This window comes from Camelus bactrianus, chromosome 2, assembly GCF_048773025.1.
Source record: "Camelus bactrianus isolate YW-2024 breed Bactrian camel chromosome 2, ASM4877302v1, whole genome shotgun sequence".
Lineage (NCBI taxonomy): Eukaryota > Metazoa > Chordata > Mammalia > Artiodactyla > Camelidae > Camelus > Camelus bactrianus.
In genome coordinates, this window is record NC_133540.1 from 27,176,410 (window position 1) to 27,198,940 (window position 22,531).

The 22,531-nt window shown below is 36.5% G+C and overlaps 1 protein-coding gene across 7 annotated transcripts in view; it reads right to left on the minus strand.

Annotated features, from left to right (window-relative positions):
* Window positions 1–317: 317 nt before the first annotated feature.
* Window positions 318–22,531, minus strand: part of ARFIP1 (ARF interacting protein 1) — a 1,058,373-nt gene continuing 1,036,159 nt past the window's right edge. For all 7 annotated transcript variants that reach the window (XM_074377362.1, XM_010968509.3, XM_074377360.1 and 4 more), the window contains one exon: window positions 318–2,179. In XM_074377362.1, the coding sequence (XP_074233463.1) occupies window positions 2,024–2,179 (156 nt within the window). In that variant the 3' untranslated portion in view covers window positions 318–2,023. The remainder of the gene's footprint in view (window positions 2,180–22,531) is intronic.

The window sequence follows — 22,531 nt, forward strand, 5'->3', positions numbered from 1 at the left end:
TAAAGGGGAATTCATACATTTAGTTGCAAATTCCTATTTGGCATTACATTTGGAGACGGGGGTTGACTAAGACAGTTTAATAGGTTTTTGGTCCTTTGTGTCTTCATCTGTATAAAAAAAAAAAAAAAGGGCCTTAAACTCAGAGACTAAAAAAAAGTCTCTAAGGAAACTTCTAGTTTCACTCTATGGGATAAGCTTCAGTAACAGTCTCAGTGTTCTCAGTGCACCATTTTTTGTCATTGTTTTTAATGACAAATCACATGTTTTTCCAACTAGTTACTTCTTACTTTAAATCATGAAGAGCCAGGGAAAGGAGGTACTGCAGCAAACACTTTTAATAAGAATACAAAATTCACACCAGAGGCACATTCTGGGGAATGTAAATGAACTATCACAAGTAGTAATTCTGCTGGAAGAATAAAATAAGGCTCTCTCAGAGTACAAATATACAGGAGGGAATGATTTAAAATAGCTTTATGATTTACAGTCACATACATTGTATTAAGCACTGAAAACAGGCATATTAATTAAAAAGCCAGCTAAATGGCATTTGAACATATATAACAAATCTTACAGTCCACAAAGTTCATGTATTAACAGTAATTTTAAGTACTTCATTTCAACACAAAAGAAATGAACAGGAGAAGCGATACCTCTCAAAATATTAATTTATGTCTATGACAAAAATCAAGAGAACTTATATTTTAAAAGGATTACATTAGTGATAAAACCTCACAGCAGACAGGCCAACCACAGAACACAAAACCAATGGTGCTGAGCAACTGAAACAGTATTGGCTTCCCCAGCCCCTTCCTTCTTGCTACCACCACACGGACCCACGTCACCTTTCCTTTACTTAGACGAACAGGAGTCCTCACTCCGCAAAAGGAATGAAGAAAAATCAAACAGCAAATTCAAAAGTTGATTTCTCCATAAACCTTCAATGTGGTTTAACAAATACAAAGAAACTCAACACTTATGCACAGTGCTCCTTTCCAAAGAAGGAACAGACGCATCGAACATTATCTGAAAGGGGCTTTCTTTATGGACTTATGTACACTGGTTGAATGAGAATTACTGCATCTGAGAAGGCACATATCTGTGATTTAAGGCTTAACCGGTATTGTTACATATGGAAGTCAATGAAAGCTATCTAGGAATTCACTTCTGTCAAAATGGAATTTACCCAAAAAACTAGCTTTCTAAGCACAGATTTCTACTCTAGAAACCATCAGGAATTTCTATTCTCAAGTCTACCTGTCAAAAAAAAATTCTTTAAGCACGTTTCATTATGAATCAAAAGAAATTGCTAACATAACCATTCCATGACTCTGGGTGACGCAAATTCATAAGCTCAGGAGCCTCAGAAATGACAGTGTGATTCCTGCGTCTTTAAGGAAAAGTCTCAGCAAAATTACAATGGTACAGATTCACTTTTAAAAAGGTATTTGCCACAACTCCACAAGCCAGTCAGTCATTCATTAGAGCTGCCGCCTCTGTGCGGATGTTGCAGGAACACCATATAATTTTACTCTGCAAAATAGTTTCTTTTTTCTTTAAGATAATACATGAAAATGAATCTCTTAAAGATGTTTAATATATTCATATATAAAATATCTGATGTTGATACAAATCGTGTAAACCTCCCTTTGGAAAAGTTACAACAGGTCCTCGGTTGCAGGACCAAAAACCTTGAATTTTTGTCTTGTCAGTGCAAATCTATATTAGGTGTTTTCAAACTACAGAAATAGCCATCAACCCTCACAATACAAAAAGATTTCTCAAAAATGAAAATTACTGTGTTCAGATTATAGAAATTATGTTTACATTAAAACTACCCACATTCCCATCAAATTTAACAGTTCAATTGTTAAAGTATGAAAAGGGAAAAATTAAAGCTGTTTGTGCAAGAATCACTACAATGGTTGTCACCCTTTTCCTCTTCCCCCGCTTCTGCTTAATTCTTACTAGGTTTATCTGGAAATATAACAATCTGACTTTCTTTGTTCCCCCAGGTGTGATTTTACTGTTCTTCAAGCCAAGATGGGGCATCCACTCCAGGGGTTTTCAATTTGATATGGAACTGTTTAAGTGTCTGTTCAAGCTGCTTCTGATTCCCAGCAAAGTAGGCGGCAATGGCATTGTGGAAAAGGACCAGCTGATTGTGCAATACTTTAACCTGTGAACAGGGCAGAGTTACAAGACCAAGCGTTAACACCGACGACAATGAAAGATAAGGTGATTTATTACATGTCTTCATGAAAGAGCGTCTCTCTCCTCAGGAAAAGCTGTTCTGACAAAGTATTGCACACACACCAGTTGTACATTGCTTTGCAGTCACTGAGTCTTTGTTGAGTTTTTAACTTCTCTGAGGGAATAGATCAGTTTAAGAAGCTAAATATGTACTCTCTTAACCCTTTTCAGACATTACTGAGCATACCTTAATTAAGAATATCATTAGGTCTCCCTTCAAACGAAGTGAATTCAAAATCAAATGTTGAAGAGAGGGAAATTATATCTAAATAATAACTACATGATCTATGCTATACAGCAAGTATGGACATCATTCAGGCTACACTTTATGTAAAACTAAGTAGGCGGGATACTTTAAAGCACTGCAGTTCTCTGCAAAGACTGAAGGAGTGGTGGCAAGTGTTGCCCAGAAAGCCAATTTACTCAAATTCCCCTCAGTTATTTTCAATTGCTTATTACTTTGAATGATATCAAGAGTATGTTTTAACCAAGTAACACTGTATCTATGACTCTTTTAAAGAAATCAGCAAAGCATCACAAAGATTTTACGAATATTGAAATGTTTCCTGCGGTGTTATTTGTAACTGCAAAATGTTCAATAATAAAGTATAAAATAAACTCTTATATAGCCATCCAATGCAATATTCATTAAAACTGAGCTTTAATAATTTTTAATGATGTAAAGACATCTGATACATGATGCTAAGTGAAAAAATAGGATATAACATTTTATACAGGGTATGAAATCTGTATTCACTGTAAACACACACGCAGTCTCTCTGGCCATTTCTCCGTTCATCGACCTCTATAAAGGAAATAACACTAATATTTATATTGGATATTCTTGATTTGTAAAGTCTTTTATTTTTAAAATTAAAATATTATAAAAACAGCACATGCTCAAGATTGCAAGTAAAATCTCCTGATTCATGCATTTATTCTCCTCTGACCCGAGAGAATCACTGTTAACATTTTCTCGTGTATCCTTTGACAAAGTTTCTAGGTTTATATACAAAATTTTAAAACATAAATGGATTGCACTATGTACACTTCCAGTAACAGATTTTTACTTAAAGTATCTCAGATAACTTTTAATTCCATTCATTTATTCATTCAGTAGATATTCATGAAGTACCTTCTGCATGCCAGGCACTGTTCTAGGTGTCTCCTCATGAGCTCACATTCTTAGGGGATGGAAAAGGAAGGAGAGAGGTAAGCCAGAAACTAAGTATTGACCCCAGGGAATGAATAACTCAAGCCTAGAGAAGAAGCTGGGTTAACATTTAGGGCATCTGGAGCTGCCAGATTCACCTAGTTGTTTGAAAAATAAAAAGGATTCTTTCCTCTTTCTCTGACAAAGATCAGAATGTTTCTGGCAGGGATATAGTTTAAGAGGAACAGATAGCATGAAATGACGACAACTAAAAAGTGTCTGTAAAAACTAAAAAGAATTATCTTGAACTTATCTGCTCAGACATTTAAGGCCTGCAACCTTCCTAAATGAAAACCTCTGGTGCCAGGTCCAAGGACAACAAACATGTAACCGATGTGTTAGGCACTGCACCTGGGATACAGGAATACAAAGATAAGTAAGGCAGAGGCCAGCAGAAATGATGATTAATGTGATAAATGGGTAGGTAGGGGAGGAGAGAATTTTCTCAAGAAAGGATGAAGGAGAACACTGGGATGGGAGAACTCTAACTCCCCTGCCATCTAGTTCTGAGATGAGGGGAGTATTTCAAAGGATGGTGAACCTCCACCCAGGGGCAATTATTAAAACAGGATAATCACAGGTCAAGCAGGTTTCTAGAAGGCAAACAGGAGGTGAGCACAGTATTCTATTATAATGACTGTTACAATAATGGCCCCAGTTACCCCTTTCCATATCCATACCCTTAGGGGAGCCTTCCACAATGAAAACGAGCTTGGCCTGTACTATTAAAAAATGAGGCTTGATAAGCAAGTGCCTGCCCTCGGGGACTACTGCTGCCATCTTGTGAAGAAGCCCCATCTGGCCTCCTTTGGGCTTAAAGTCTCCAGGGGCAGAGGCCCAGCCATTCCAGCTGCTCTCAGTGCCCAGCATCAAAGTGAAACTGGAAGAACCCACCTACCTGACCTACGCACTTGTGGGAAATAAATCATTGTTGTTCCAGGCTCCTAAAGCTGTCAGTGTTTTGTTATGCAGCAGAAGATGAGGTACATCTATGAAAAAGGTCAAGAATGCAGTTTCCTAGGAATGAACGAGGGTTCAGTGAGCAGTGAAAAGGAGGAAAATCAAGGTGGGGAGGACAAGGTTCAGATACATGAGAGAAATTGAGATGGAAAGCAGCTAGGGAACAGAGACTCACACAAGCCAGGCAAAACTGCTACTAACCAGCCCCAAGACCTAACTGCAGGTTAGGAATAAATGTAATATAGTATCTTTGAGAACTTTTACCTCCAATTTTCTGGGAAGAGTTGCATTAGACAGAGTTTGATACTGGTCACAGCCTCCCCAAATCTGTTATTTGTTATTAATCTAGGGCATTAGTAAAGTATTCCGATTGTTAGTACTTTCTTTATAGAAATTACCAGAAAGACACTGGAATCAGGAGGTCTGCATGCCAGTCTTAGTTACCCCTTCCTAGTTTTCTTTGTGATACTGCTGCAGGAGAACGGGGCATGAGAGGACCGTCATGTCCCAGGTCTCCAGAGAGTCCCTGGAATGGGCCACCAAGTGAGGGTCCTTGGCTTGCAAAGGAAAGAAATCAAGAGTGAGCCACAGTACAGTAAAAGCAGGTTTATTTGGCGAGATACACATTCCATAGGCAGATAGCAGGTCTGTCTCAGAAGGCCTGGGGTGTGGGTGTGGTTAGATTTTCATGCGCTGGGTAATTTCATATGCTAATAAGTGGGAGGGTTATTCCAACTATTTTGGGGAAGGGGCAGGGATTTCCAGGAATTGTCCCCACCCCATTCTTGGCCTTTTATGGTTAGGAACTGTCATGGCACCTGACATGTCCTTAGCAACTAATGTACTACAATGAGCCTATGAGGCTCAAGGTCTGCTGGAAGTGAATCTTCTGCCATCTTGGGCTGAGTTGGTTCTAACCAGTTTACATCATACTCTCAATGGCTATGTCATTCGTTTAATGGCTGTGCCCTTACCCCCTTCTCTTTCTGTCTCCACACCAGGCACAGGCTACTTCTAATTTCATTGGCATCAAGGATGACATTACCAAACTGAATTTGCAGTGCCGCTGTCAGGGTTAAATGGAACGAGGTACTACCTAGAACACTGATACAGACTAAGGACTCATTAGATTTCAATGAATCTAAGTTTACCTATTTGTTAAACTTTCAGATGACATTGACTTTTCTCAGTAAAATAAACTCTCATTTATTTATAACCCACTGATTTGGAACTTGGAAGAAGTAAGACTGTGATTTATAATAAATATACACTTGGTCCAGGCACAGAGCTCCCAAAACCCTTGTTAATTTCCTAAGTGATAAGAGCCAAGGTAGTATCTTTTGTTATAATATTGGGTCTCTGGTTCTGTTCCTGAAATAGTCCCAGAGCTATAAAGGTGGAAGGATTGTCTTTTGTTATTCACAGCAAGTCCTCTTCTACCACATCTGACTTTATGCTAGTGAGGGGATATTTGGAAAGCCCCTAGATAACCATAGCTTGGGGGCTGGTTGCCAGGGGAACTAAATTGTGATTGGAAGGTGGAAATTTTCACCCTCACGACCCAACCTCTGGACAGTCATTTAATCAACCATGCCTACACAATGAAGCCTCCATAAAAATCCCTTAAGTATGGGGTTTGGGCAGCTTTTGGGTTGGTTAACGTATCCACAAGCCAGGAGGGTGGTGCACCCCAAACCCCACAGGGACAGAAGCTTTTGCGTTTAGAACCCTTCCGACCTTGCCCTATGACCTCTTCATCTGTATCCTTTAATATTTTTTGTAATAAACCTGTAATCTAATGAGTAAGCTGTTTCCAGAGCTCTATGAGTGCTCCAGCAAATGACTGAACCCAAGGAGGGGGTCGTGGGAAACTTCGGTTTATTCGCAGTTGGTCGGAAGCTTAGGTGGCAACCTGGACTTTCGAATGGTGTCTGAAGGTGGTGGTGAGGGAGGCCCACAGTGTCAGAATTGAACCGAACTGCAGAACATCCAGCCAGTGTCTGGAAAATCAGGGAACTGGTCTGTGTGGGAAAAAACCCTACACATCTGATGTCAAAGTGAGACGTGTTGTGAGTGAAACAAGAAACAGGGTTTTTTCCTTTTCAAAGATAGAAACTAATGTGAAGTTTACCTTAGAACAATGAAAAAAAGGTTTGTGCTAAGCAAATAAATTCTGCTGACAAGATTGCATGGGCACAGTTGGTTTATCAACACTGCCTGCCTTGATATGGTCTTGAATCCAAGGACAGAGATGCTGCAGAAGGAATTCCTCTGCCTGACAGATCACCTCAGAAGAACCTTTAAGGGTCCCATTACAACCCCATGATTTTGTGCTTCTAAAATGAACACATTTTTCAAGCACTAAGACAGCACTTAATTTCTTCCAAATTATGCATTGGTTAGCACCATTCAAGTTAATAATATTACAAAAAAATTTGTTTAAACATTCTTAACACAGAATTTCATTAATTCATATTGACTTCTTTATGTCTAGACATGAAAGTTTTGCATTGCAATCACTTTTAAAACAAGCTTTTAAATGATAAACTGATTTTTTATATCAGCATCTACTAAGGAAAGGTCAGATTATGCTAATTAAGGTTTAACCAGGGCTCTCCTTACATGAGTGGAGTTTGATTTTAGGACCAAATCTCTTTCTTGTAAGACACTAGAGTCAATTAAAGTAATAGCTAGCAAAAAATAAGTAAAATAAAATAAAACATTACAGGCTAGCTCTCACTTGATTCTTATTTACATAAAAATATTTTCTGAACTTGATCTGTTCTCAGTCACACCTCTGCCAGCGTGACTGAGTTTCAGATCTCTTCCAGAGTACACACTGTCAGGGACTGGTCAAAGGAGAGCTCTGAGGACAGTATGTTTTGACAGAAAGATGGAAAAGTTTTCAGATGACCCTAGCTATGAAAGAATTTCTTAAAAATAAAAAAATCATAAACTATAAGGAAAAGATCGGCAAATTAAATTACTTTAAAATATAGAATTTCTGGGGAGGGCATAGCTCAATGGTAGAGTGCATGCTTAGCATGCAGGAGGTGCTGGGTTCATGCCCCAGTACTCCCTCTAAACATAAATAAATAAATAAACCTAATTACCCCCCCAAATAATAAAAATAAATAAGTAAATAAATATTTTTTTAACTTAGAATTTCTATTCACACAAGGATAGTGAAAAGACAAGTTACAAACTGGATAAAGGTATCTGCATTACACGTTCTGACTAAAAGTCTGTATTTAGAAAATGTGACGAACTCCTGCAAACCAACTACCTAATTAAAAAAGAGCAAATAACATGGGTGGGCATTTTACACAGCAGGAAACAGGAGTGACCAATTAAATTTGAAAAGACATCCAGCCTCAACAGGAAACAGGAAAATGCAAATGAAAACTGATGTGGCATGCTATTTTATGCCCGCTACATTAGGAAAACTTAAAACAATGAGAACTCTTGTACACTGCTGATTGGTGCATACATTTGTACAACTATCTTTGTTGTACATTAGCTAGTAAAATGAAAGATGCATGTATCCTATGGAACAGCAAATTAGCTCATAACAATGTGCCCTAGAGAAGCTTGCACGTGTCCCATGAGACATGTACAATTATGTTCACAGCAGTACTGCTTTTAGCATCAAGAAAACAAAAAAACTAACCAAAATTTGTATTTACAGGAGAATCGATAAATAAACTGTGGTCTCTTCATGTGATAGGGATGCGGTATAGGAGTGAAGATAAATGAATGGCACCTCCATGTGTCACATGTGTCATCATGGAAGAACCTCAGGAAGACCAGACAGAGCAAAAGAGGAAACAAACACCCGCAGTAGGATCCCATTTATATAAAGTTCAAAAACACATGTAACTGAATGATACAGTCATATGTGGTGAAATTATAAAGAAAACCAGTAGAAACAATAAGTAAAACTCAGAATAGGGGTTATGGACAGAGCAGAAGGGGGAAAATGAGGTAAGGGAAAGCACAGAGGAGGCTTCAGAAGTATTGATAGTTTTGTTTCTTAACCTGGGTGGTAGGAACGTGGTTGCTGGTTTTTGTTGTTGTTACTCTTTATATTTTGCCTGTATGTTAAACATTCTTTTGAATGTGCTTAATGTATTTTTTCATTATTAAAAAAGGGAAAGGTTATGAAAGATAAAAGTCTTGTCTATATCACAACTTCGCTGAAGCTCTGCATTTTTCAGTATTCTGATGAACCACAGGCAACCCCACTGCAGATTCAGAGAAAAAAAAAAAAACACCTAAAATGTTACTTGCATTCATTCAGTAAATATTACCCTGGGTCTGGTGTAAGGCACTACTCTAGGGGCTGGAATGCAAGCAATCAACAAAAAAGACAACTCTGCTGTCAAGAACCTTATATTCTACTGAGGGGATAAAGAGAAACAAGATAAATAAACTATACATTATGTCAGATGATGACATTTGTTACAGAGAAAAACAAAGCAGCAATGGGGAATAGGAGATGTCTGCACAGAAGAGCGGATGCAATGTAAATAGGAAGGCTAGACGAGGTCTCATTAAGGTGACATCTGAATAAAGACCTGAAGGAAGTGAGGAAATGAACTTTAAGACACTTAGAAGAGGAACGTCCCAGACAGGAAACAGCAAGCACTAAGGTCCTGAGTGGGCAGTGTGCGTGGAACACTCTGAGTAAGGGTCTGGTGGGAGATGTGGTCAGATGGGTAATGGGGACTAGACGGTGTAGGAACTCAGAGGTCATCAGAAAGACTCTGGCTACTTTGCTGAGTAAGATGAGAAGGTACTAGAAGATCCTGAGCAGAAAACTGACAGTAACTAACTTAAGCTATAAACATGCAAGAGGGGGAAAGATGGAGACCTGTCAGGATACCTCAGCAGCAACCCACCAGGTGAGGCAATGGTGGCCCGACTCCGGTGCTAACAGAGGAAGCAGGGAGAAGAGGTGGGATTCTTGTGTATGGGATGTGCTGACAGATGGATCAAGATGCAAGATGTGAGAGAAAGAGAACAAACAGGATGCCAAGACTTTGGCCCCGAGCAACTGAAAGAATGAAGCTGCCATATACTGATGTGGCAAAGAGTGTGAGAGGGGAAAGGTGGGTATCAGGAGCTCAGCTTTGGACAAGTGAAGTCTGAGATGCCTTTCAGGCACGCACATGGAAGTGCTGAACAGGTCACAGTATTTCTGAGATTGGATCATTCAGTATGGCAGTCTAGGCTGGAAATGTAAACTAGGGGTCAACACACAACAACATGCAGCTGACAGTCAAAGCCACAGGACTAGAAAGAGCTCATCAAGAGAGGAGACAGAAAAGACACCCAAGGATTAAGTTATGACCCTTAATACTTCACAATTTATACAGAACTTAGCCTGAAAGGTATCACAGGCCTAAATATCTACATTTACATGGCTAAAAGCCATAAACCTTCTAGAGGAAAACACAGGAGAAAGTCTCAACAATCTTGAGCTTGGCAAAAATTTTTAAATAATTCACACAAAGAATACATTATAAAAAAGTTAATAAATAGGACTTCATCAAGATTAAAATACTTTTCTCTTCAAAGCACAGTTATAAAAATGAATAGGCAAGCCACATATTGGGAGAAAAGATTTGCAAAACAGACAAAGAACCTGATGCCAGAATATATGAAAAATTCTTACAAAATAAGAAGATGACGACAAACAGCCCAACCAAAAAAAATGGAGAAAAAAATCTGAACAGGCATTTCATAAAAAAAGTATTTTTTATATATATATATATATATATATATATATGATATATATATATACACATACGTACAGACGGTAGGCAAATAAGCATGTGGAAAGATGACCAACATCTTTAGTTATTAGGGAAATTCCAATTTAAACCATGAGACACCACGACACATTCACCAGAATGGCTAAAATTAAAGATTCACCATACCTTATTGGTGAGGATGTGAAACAGACTGACCTCTCATATACTATTGGTGGGGATGTCAAATGGTACAACCATCTTGGAAAAGTTTTTCAGTTTCTTAAAAAGTTAAGCATGCACCTACTGTTCCCATGTGTAGGTATACATACAACCCACTATTCCACACCTGAGTAGTGAGTGGAGTGGAATCAAAGTGTATGTCCACACAAAGACTTGTACACAGATGTTCACAGTAATTTACTTGTATTAACAGCCTACAACCCAAATGTCTATCAGTAGGTGAACAGGTAAACTGTGGTATTTCCATACAATGGAGCACTACTCAGCAACAAAACAAATGAACAACTGATAAACACAGCATGGATGAATCACAAAACTTGTGCAGGGAAAGTAAGCAGAAAACAAGGAGTATAAACTATTTGGTTCCATTTATATAAAATTTAGAACATGCAAACAAATCTATAGTAACAGAAAGCAAATCAGTGGTTGTCTGGAAATGAGGGTTTGGGTTACAAAGGGGCTTGAGGAAATTTGGGGAGGTGATGAACACACATACTATCTTGTTTTGGTGATGATTTCATAAGCATCTACATGTGTCAAAACTTGTCAAATTGTACACCTTAAATATGTGCAGCTATTATTCATCAAATTATACCTCAATAAAGCTGTGGGGGGAGAACAGTGGTGCTGGGAAACCGGTTATCTACCTGGGGGGAAAACTGGATTCCTAATTCACATACAATTGGTTCAGGTTCCAGGACCCCTGCAGATACCAAAACCTGAGGATGCTCAAGTCCCTAACATAAAACGGCTCAGTACAGTCGGTCCTCTGTAGCCAAAGGTTCCACATCCACGTGTTCAACCAACAGAGAATTCTGATGTACAGCTGGCTGAATCTGTGGATGTGGAACCTGTGGATTTGGAACCCGCAGATGTCAAGGGCCAAGTGCAATACAATAAACCAGCTCCAGGTAGATTTGGAATTGTGAAAAGCAAATAACAAAACAAAACAAAACAACAAAAACAAAAACCAAAAAACCTCCAACCCCCCAAAAACCCCTAAAAATTTTAAAAGAAAATATTATATATCCAATATCTTAAAATGTTGGATTGGAAAAGATTTCTTAAATAGGACACAAAAGGTATTAACAATAGAATAAAAGATTGATAATTTAATTGAAATTAAGAGATTTGGTTTGTCAAAAACCATTGTAAAGAGGGTAATATCATAAACCACAAATGGCAGAATATATCTGTAATGAATAACCAAAAAAAGGATTAGTATAAAAATATATAAAGAATTCCTACAAATCAGTAAGAAAAAAACAAATTAACCCAGTAGAAGTATGGGCTAAGGCTCAAATTGGCATTTTACACTAGAAGAAACACATGTGACCATAAATAATGAAGAAAATAAAAGAACAAAAATACCATTTAACTCACTTCATTTACAGAGAATGCAAATCAAAGGGAACTTGCATACATTGCTGGTGGGAATGTAAATTGCTACATTCATACTGGAAAACAATTTGGAAAACAATTCGGCTTAATCTTATCAAGTTGAAACTCACAATGCGCTATAAGGCATGATCAGGAACACTCACAGCAAACACAGAAACGACGCGAATGTCCTTTAACAGTAGAACGAATAAATAAAATGTAAGGTAAGAGGGAAGTAAGAGGATGGTTTAGGGAAGGAACAGAAAGATGGAAACAAATTTTGGTCACGATCTAGTTCTTGGGTTGGGTGGTGGGGTCACAGATACTCATTATATATATTATTATGCTCAACTTACATATGCATTATATATATTATTTTGTGTGTATATCAATGTCATTTTTTTTTAAAAAACACAAAAAAGAGGAAAATAATAAAGCTTCATGACTCATTTCAAATGTAGTATAAAAATAAAGACTATAAATGAAATGATAAATTTAAAAATAAAACTAAATTAGAAAATTTCAAATAATCTTTCTAGTTTCTAATTCTCTCTAAAGCCATAAATTACTTCTGCTTATAATTAAGACATGCACCTTTGCTTGAAGAGTCTAAAGGAACAGACCTCAGAGAATTCAAGGAAAACTCCTGTCCCTAAAACAGGATGTCACAAATCCTTACGAACTGGTATGTGAAGCATTCTGAAGTTTTGCAAAGTTTTACTTAAGTAAAATTTCCTTCTCTAAAATGGCATTTTCCAAATTAGGAAGAAAGCAAATCTACCACAAATACACCATTTATTAATTTTCTACTTTCTCTGTCCATTAAATAGATAATCTTTTTCTCTGCCTGTAAAGACGCTTGTTAACTGCAGGAGGAGGCTGATTAGCTAGAGGAGAATGAAAGATTCAGGAAAACTGGGCTCAATTCCCATTTCTGCCCCCAGTTTACTAGGTGAACTCTTTTCGCACTTGCATAATGAAGAAACTGAGATTAAGATAATTTTTATGGTTCCTTTCTACTAAAATTTTCTGAGGAAACTGCTTTCTAAATAGAAGTATACACATATTTGGAAACTCAAATGGTTCTTAAAAAGCCTTTCTGTTGAAAGGTTTTCTTTCGATAGAAAAACATGATTTCTGTTTATTTATAAGGACAGAAACTGGCACTTCCATAGAGATGTAATAAATTCAGCTGAAAGTTTAGGTACCAGTTTATGAATACTCTTCCCGATTTTGAGTTTTGTTTTTTTTTTAAGGCTTTCACACTTGAGTCACAAAGTAATTTTCCACCTTGTTCTACTAGTATTACTTGGTCTTTCTTATTTTCCAATTTCAGATGATCCTTCACTCCTGGAATTACAGAGCAACTAAAGGGCTTCTGTATTTCTAGTGTGAAATTCTAATTTTCAGAAATAGGTTCTAGCTAATTACTGTTCTTTGGGCCACAAAAAAATTTGAATTTGAATTTGAATTCTCAATGTTTTAGAATTAGAGGAAACAATAAAAGAGCCCAGGATTTGAGTCATGTACTGGAACTGCAGAGAGCTGTTACAAAGCCCAGAAAGCTGGAGAATCAGGAGGAAAGTGGGAAGGAAGGGCATCAGACCGTTTTTAGCTAACCCTACTGATGTCAACACAGGTCTGCATTCCCCACTCCCTGACAACTGACACACCTAACACAGACACACAGCTCTTCCTGTCACTGAGGGAAGCTTGGGAGCTCACTAACAAGCCTCAGAACGGGGGCATTAGCTGTATTTAAAATGGTCCCCCACCCCCGAGTGAAACTTAATCCATGGGAAATAAAGGAAGGAGGATGCTTTTTAGGACTGAATTCTAGTTTTCACAACAAAATGATACAATACTCATTTTCACAAAAACATTCTCTTGGTAATTGTGAGAAGGTTGATGTGCAAAGCCTTTTAAAGTACCCACACTTCAGAGAAGTTCCTGGTATAAAGAAAGCCTCTGGGGAGTCACAGCTTTTCAATTATAATTATGGAAATAAAGTATAAAATTTCATTGTCATTTTTGTCTCAGAAGTTGTTTTATACCAACAAAGGTACCTTACCTCGTTTTTCTATTAGCACTGACAAATAAGTGTAATTCTAGTACAAGTTTTAGCTCTGGTAGTACAGCCTCAAAATCAGACACAAATTTAAATAAGAATGGTAAGTCGACTCTTTCATCCAATCAAACCATTACTAAATCAAAAATAAAGCTAAATTAAAATTGATGAATAAATCAATTGCAGTATGAATATACTTTCTAAATTAAATGAACTAAAGATTTAGAATATTTTATTTTCTACCTATTTTTGAGTAGTGTGAATTTGTCCTAGGATATGTGCTCATGTAGTATGTTCAGTGCGGCTCTGACTGATAGGCTACAAAGAATCTTCAGGAGGCTTTGGTTACCTGAAGATAGAAATAAATACAAATCATTACCAATAGAGGGAAAATTTAAGTAATATTAGAGAAGCAGTTGCAATACAATTTTAAAGATAACTAACTTTTGCAATCTTGGTAATGACTATGCTGTTGTCACTATATATAGCAGTTTTAACAAGGCTTGAAAATTGTTATTTTAAGTTATTTGGCTTGTTTATCAGGTTCACTTTTACCAGGCTGTCTGGCTTTAGAAAGGTAGGTCTAGGAAAGACTCTGGTTTCTCAACTAGAAGTGGCTTAGGGAGAGAGATGAAGAAAGTTACACGGGGGAAAAGGTCAAACCCCACTTTTAGAAGAAGGGGCACAAAGCCAAAATGTTGAAGGAAATATTTTAGGGTCATTACACTTTTTCAGTGTACTTCTACATTTATGCTACGAAGTCGTAAGTGATGAGCATACAGAATCAAAGGCACAGTTAAGCATTTTTGGCAGACTATTCTTCGATACGGTGGGTGACACTCACTTTTGTGATGTGACACATAATATGTTACCTTTATATCTGCTCTGTGCAGTCTTCTGTTCTCTTCAAGTTATAGTTAAAAAAAAAAAAAAAACAAAGAAACACACACACACTCAAAGTTAAGCAACTCGCCGAAGTTTTAGACAGCTAGGAAGCAGATAGGCTGGGATTTGGGGAACTCGGGAACGTCTTTTCTAAGACTAGTCCACGTTCTTTCACCTGTTCTAATCTGCCTTTACTCATAAGGCAATAAACATTTTACAAAGCTTTCAAACAAAGTTTGAAACAAACAAAAAAAAGGCGTAACAGATCATTTAAAGGAAGGGTAGAAGAGAAATACTTTAGCCTCCTATTTTGTCTCTGGCCCTGAAGCTGCATTTAAATATCTCAGAGCAAGGATCTAACACAAAGATAGGAACAGATGAAAGAAATACAAATTAATTCTTTCTAAAATTATGAAGAATAATGCAATATTAAACTCATACAATAAAAAAACTTTCACATAATCTTTCCATAATTACAGAGCAGGAAAAAAATCTATACTGAACTATTTATGCATGTATCTCCTAACTGAAAATAGATTTAAAGTGGCTCTAAGGATAAATAAAACACAATAGAAAAGCAGATTTAAAACAGGAGCAACAGAAGACAGAGGTAACATTTCCTGCCATGGGATGACAACAAATCTGACAAATTTTCAGAACCTAACATCAGAAACAATTACAGTAATTTAGAAACATACCAAATCACCATGAACTCAGTTACAGAGAACTTTCATAAAGATCTGCCAAATAATGAGCAACCCAGATCAGACACAAGCAAAACCACTACAGCAGCATCTGGTGAGTGACCCAAAATATGCCACACAATGCTTTAATTGTTAAAGGGCAAAAGCAAACTTCAGTACTGACTACTAACACAGAGAGTCACGCTGGGGTTTTAAATAGAAACTGGGTAAGAGAAATTTAAGAGCAGGACTGATAGATAATGCCAAGTGGATGACACTGAAAACTTTCTCCTGCGGACACAGCATGTATCAATAGAAGATAAATACTACTCACAAAGTTACTGACTGAAAAACTTTGAAGTATTACTTCATAACTTTAAAGTATTACTTCATAGGCATCAAAATGATAAAAAAGTACCTCATTTCTACCAAATGAACTTTTTTCCAAATCAAATTTAGATTACGTATCTTTTTACCAGAAACACTGAGGTAATCTTTTTTAATGAGGTAATTTCTAGTTAAAATAAGTTATTAGTTTTAATATATTTACAGTTGTTAAGTCTTTCAAAGTAATTATTGGCTCTCCCAGTAATTCTATAAAATAGAGGTTTAAGTGTCCAACAACACTGGGGCAGTGGCTTGCCTTAAACATGTAATGAAAAGCTGGAACAAAATCATTCCCTGGTAAGATGCCTCCCACCACTAGTATGTAAAGCACTAACTACTTTCTTTACTCCCAACTATTTAAAAAGGTATAATGATATGCTTTCCCTGCCCATCACGGATTTTTTTTCCAGTAAGTAAAAAGCCAGAAGAGTAACAAGCAGGAAAGTATACCTGTCTTGGCCTTTCACTAGGCTTGTGAAGTATAATTTTATGACTTTGTAATAGCTTGGAAATGCTTGTCATGAAAGCAACTACCAGCTGAGAAAGAGAAGCACTATCAGAAATACGGGCGTGGGCACTGGGGAGGGAGTGAGAGAAGGAAAGACAAACACGAAAGTAAGTGGAGGTGGAAGAATAGACTTTATTTTTCTGACTCACTGGGATGGGTTTCAACAAATCACTGACAAGTAGGTTTAAAAAAAAAAGCATGCTATGAGGGAAAAAAGGGCAGTCCTGTTTTGAAAAGAAGATAACTGATGAAACACAATCTGTAAACTGCAGTAACACTGTTGCAAAACTATGCCTTATAATTCTTTATCCAGTGGTACATTAAACTTCTCAGTGCACAGGTTTTCTCCCCCTTAGCAGAAATGTCTATTGCCCTCTGTTCTATGGTTTACTGTGTTAGCTAACTCCCTGTCCTAACCCTTCCTCCCAAGAGTTCCAGGTTTAGATGAGACTGATAATGGCTTCTGTTTTCCGAGGTTATCTCCAAACTTCTTCCTCTGCTGCTTTAAGTCCCTTACTTGGAGCAGGTTTATAACATCACATTTACCTAAAAGCAGGGCAATGGAGTCAAACAGATCTAGATTTGAATCCTGGTCTGGCTGTGAAACTTTGGGCAAGTTACTTAACCTCTCTGAACCTCAGTACCACCATCTGTACACCAGTATATGATCATCTAGATCACAGATTATAAATGTACATACAAAATACTTATAGAGCGCTGCCTCCATATGCAGCTTACTCACAGATCAATGCCCATCAATTCACTTACTGTAGGAAGGGAATGCCCTAAAGATGCATCCATGGACCTGACCTCTAGGGGAAGAAATAAACCAGCAGGCTTTCAGAGCACAGTGATTTGTGCTTTAACTGGAGAAAGCCCTGGGCACTATGGCAATACATACAGGAAGAAAGAAACTTTCAAGTTGCTGAAGGAAATATTAAGTGCATAAATCATTCCAGTTAGCACTTGAGGTCCTAGTTTAAAATTAACTTAGGTCCAGAAGAGTAGTTAAGGAACCGGGTATTTCATTAGTTAGGTGAGCCTGTTCTCACTGGCCTTTGAACACTGGCAACAGGCACTTATAGATATACCAATGGCCCATTCAAACTCATCTTTATATTCACAAAATAGTTTTCCTTCATAAGTATGGCTGTGTATTTTATCTTGGAAAGCTAACTTTTTTTCTTCTCTTACACAGCTTAAAAAATTCCGATCCCATGTACCTAACAGCTGTTTATAAACTTAATGGAAAAGAGTTACCAAAATTTGTTATTATAAAACCATTATTTTTCTTGGGAAAAAAAAATCCATGCGCAGTAATACTATGCTGTGCTTTAGGAAGAGAACAGAAAGTACAACAAAAGCTTACAAATCATTTAAACATATGATCCAAGATTTCTTGAAGACTTTTTTTCTGACCTGTGTCCACCAGTGCTCATGGTCCTCATGCTGTGTGGTCCTGCTTGAGTAATACTGCCACCTACACCAGCAGGTACTTCCAGCCCACACTCATGTTTTCTTCATCAAATTCTAGATTTCTTCTTTCTCATGCTCCACTCAGCACGTTGTAAATAATTAACTATATGTTCTCCATTAGACTGTTAAGTCACTTGTCAGCAGGGAGTTTGTCATAATACCATTACACAGTATTTCTTTAGGATTAGGTATTGTAACAGCTCAAAGTAAGCACCTTAAACAACTTACTGAATAATTTTAAAAAAGGATCTTTTGAAAAATTAAAGGAATATGGATAGAAAACCAGAATGTTATAAGGTTTAAGAGGAATAAAGAAAAAAAACATAGTTATCAAATGATTTCTTTTTTTTAAATCTAACAAGCAAAGTGTAGATGAGTCATGGAAGGAATACACATATATGGTCAACAGGAAAGCACTGAGTCATTACTGAGAGGACTTCAAGGAAAGGTGAAAAAGAACAATGCAAAGTCAGGTTCTTAAACACTGCTAGTATCGTCTCAGATTTTACTCAGAGATACTAACTAAAGGTTGAACTTTCGAGTAAATCACAGAGACTAACTACTAAGAACTAAAAACAAAAGTGCAATAATGCTCCTGCCATCAAAACCAATGCAGATTATCAGTGATCTGTTCCAATCTCAGGGTGATCACTTAAAAACTCATCTTTATCACAAAACCTGGCAAACAGACTTGGGTGATACTGAAGGCCGGCAAAACAAATGAAATGTGGATCAGACACACACACAGGTACCAACGGTTCTACAGAAAAGAGACACTGCAGTAGTAATGGTCAAGAAGTAAATTTTAATGAGTGAATCCTATTCACTCAAAGTGAAAGGACTGAATACTTCCCCTCCCCTCCAACATAAACAACAAAAAAATGAGCTATCCTCCAAATGAGTTGATCACTTTTGACCAAAAGAGGTCAGAAAACACAAGTACTTTAAACATAATTGCCAAAAAAAAAAAAAAAAAAGAAAAGAACCAAACACCTATCCCTCTGGAAGGCTTTTAGATCTATGGTACAAAATACCTCTCCTTCACAAAAATTGCATGCTAGAAATCTTAGTACAACCAACAGAGAGACTGTATGAACTGGTCAGCAAGGCATGCTCTCTCTCCTGCATTTACCACTTGATGACTGCAAATTACCAACTGATTCTGGGTAGGTGTGGCTTGGGTGATACTAATTTCAAAATCAACCCAGAACTCACTATTCTTTTTAGTTGCATGACTTATATAAAGATAGTTAAATTCTTCCTCTTTTCTAAAGAGAGAGAGGATGCAATGCAAATCATAGGCAAATGCTTCCTGCTCCATGTGGATATAGAAAAAGTTTTAAAGGGACCTGGGAGTCAAACCACTAACAGCAGCAAACATGGTACTGTACATGATATTTTCTGATGTAAATGTAAGGCACTGTATCACACCATTTCTAATCTATCACTTAAGATTAAACTGTTTTTAGATAAACAACAAGGACCTACTGTATAGCACAGGGAACTATATTCAATTTCTTGTAATAACATATAATGGAAAAGAATCTGAAAAAAAAAGTATCACTTAGCTGTACACCTGAAACTAATACTGTAAATCAACTATACTTGAATAAAAAACAAAATTTAAAAAGTATATAAAAAACAAAGCAAACAAAATCCAACAACAAAAAAGGTTAAACTGTTTTTCTATTCTTTTGAGGACAGAATCAATCATTTGATTTTAAGCCAACAGGAAAATTACAGGCTATATAAATATGTATATTAGGCTATGTTTGAAAAGTAGAAATCTATTTGAGTCTCATTCTGAAAAAAGAAGGTATACTATTTAAAAAACAAACATTTTCTAGCTATACTTATTTTCCTTTCTTTTAAAAATTAAATCTTACTCTTTGAATAGGTAGGATCAAAACAGAAATGACAGAAAAAGAATATAATGACGAGAAGTCTCATTTTCAGTCCTGTCTCCAACTACTCTGGGTCCCCTTCTAGGTAAACGATTTTAATTAGTTAATTCCTTTGATTTTTCTTTATGCAAATACAATAAAATGTAACTATACAGCATTATTTCCTTCTTCTTTTTTTTTTTACACAAAAGGTATTGTACCATATACACTGCTTTGCACCTTGCTCTTTTCATTTAATAGTATGTTCTGAGGATCTTTCTATCAATAGCATTCCCATTCTTTTTTTTTTTCCCCAACAGCTGAAAAGTATTCCATTGTATAAATGAAACATAGTTTATTCAGCTAGTCCTTTACTGCTGAACTGTTTCGGGTGTTTCTCATCTTTTAATATTACAAGTGATCCTGCAACGAATAACCGTGTACGTCTGTCATTTCATCCTTGTGTTGGCTCTATCTACCAGCCCAGCTTCATCCAGAGCTACCCTCCCCCAGTCCTCCTTATGCTCTGGCCTCACTGACCTTCAACTGGCTTTTGCATGTTCTATTCCTTCCTCCACACCTTTAGGGAACTCTTCTCCTGCCTTTTGGGTCTCAGCCCCAATGTTACTTCCTCTACCACACCAAGCCAAGTCCCCTTTGTAGACTCAGAAGACCCCTCTATTTTCCCTTTATTGTACTTATCACACCTGAATTTCTGTCATTGTTTGGTTAATGACCATTTCTCTTACTTGACTATAAGCTCTATGACTGTAAGACCATGTATTTCTACTCCTTAACCCAGTGACTGGCACATAAAAAGCAATTAATAAGTACTTGCTGAGTATTCCTTTAGGAATAAAATGTCAAATGTGCCAACTATACATCAATCTGCTGTATTTTACATGTATTTCTGTTTTATCTTTTAAATATCTCTTGAAACCTTCAATACACTCCACTTCCACTACCACCACCCTAATCCAAACTCCCACCATCTCCTTGTCCCACCTCCTGTATTCACTCTTAAGTTCTTCTAAAATCTACACACCACACTTCAGACCAATCATTTGCCTAAAATTCTTTCAATGGCTTTCCGCTGATACTAAAATAAACCTCCCCCTAATGTGGTTTATAAGGTTTGCATGGTCTGGTCCCCGTTTACCTCCCAGTCTTCTCTCTATGCTCTAGTGTTCTTTGAACTTGCCACACCTCTTCCTGCCACAGGGCTATTACACATGCTGTTCTTTCTACCTGGAATACTCTCTGCTTTTCACTTTACCTGGATAATGCTCAACATTACGTTCTCATGAAAGTCTGCCCTGGTCACTCATAACTGACCATGCACTTCTCCATCACAGCCAAAATTTTATATATATATTTTGATGTGATTTGATCAATGTTGTTTCTTTTACTGGGCTATAAACTCTGAGGATAGAATTTTTTTTTTTTTTTTTTTTTTTTTTTTACTTTTGCTCACTGGGTATCACCAATATCCATTATATACTTGATATATGTTTGTTAAATGAATAAAAAAAGAACAGTAACAACATGAAGTTATACAAATTACATGATCAAATACATTCAAGAATTAAGTCTGGAAGTAAAGTTGCAGGAATAAGGGACTCTTTCACAGGATCCAAGTGTAGGTAATCATATCTGGTGCAGTGTTAAGGTTGCTTACTATACTTACACATTTCAATCCATAAATACTTATTTTTTATTTAGAATCAGGTAGGGTTCTTTAACCTACAGAACTTAATTTTACTTGACCTATGGGCAAATAGCAAGAATACTCTTTATGCCTCTAGCTATAGAAATAAAGATGACAGTAAATCACTGGCATGAATATTTTTTAAAATATCAAAAGTAAAAAGTTAGGTTTCTTTTGACAATGGGGAAAAAGATTTCAAGAGTGCACCTGCTCATACATATTAAGTAATGATTAACATACTCCTTAAAATTTGGCAACAAAGATCCATTTTTTAAAATCAGAGGTTTATATTTTTCCTCTCAAAGAGAAGAATATCTTTGTCCTCCAAGCTTTTCCAAACATTTACAGCATATTTTTACAAAAATGTACTAAGATTTGAGTATTTCCTATTATAGTACATATTTGTATAAAGCCACTAGGTCATCAGTGCTACATATATGGCTATCTTGTATTGCATGAGTATGTTACTTCTTGCTGGTTTTTTATTCTCTGTGTATTTTCCTCTTTCTCTGCCTTGCTGCTTTAGTTCACTGGATTTGTCTATGAAATAAGTCTGCAATATATTTGAAAAGAAGTCCTAATACACAGGATATCATATAATTATATATGAAACATATGAGTGAAACATTTTTCCATGAACCTAATATCAAGAAAGACTATAATTTTTAAGAAAAATAATTTTTTAAAATTAAGTAACTACATTAATCAAATAAATGTCCATGGTAGATACCATGTCTGGCTCATCTTTTTCCGTACCCTGTGTCATCCTTTGAGTCATCGATGATAATAGAAAAAATCATGCATTTAATGGTTACAGCTAATTAACTGACATTACCTTAAAGTAAGAGTATATTTTATCTTTCTTAAAATAAGAATATAACAAAATTAATGGGCTCCTTAATTTTTATTTATATCCTCAACTGCTTGTTGAATCTTTTGATAAACTCAGGGTTTTTTCCCCGTAATATATTAGTAGCCCTGAAAAGATATTTTACTTCCACTCCCAAGTTAAATGATAGTTATTAAGGGAAATGTTAATTTTAAATTACTTTTAAGGGAAATGTTAATTTTAAATTGCTTTTTTCACATTCTATGTGCTTCCAAACCATAACAAAAGTTTTTAAAAATGGT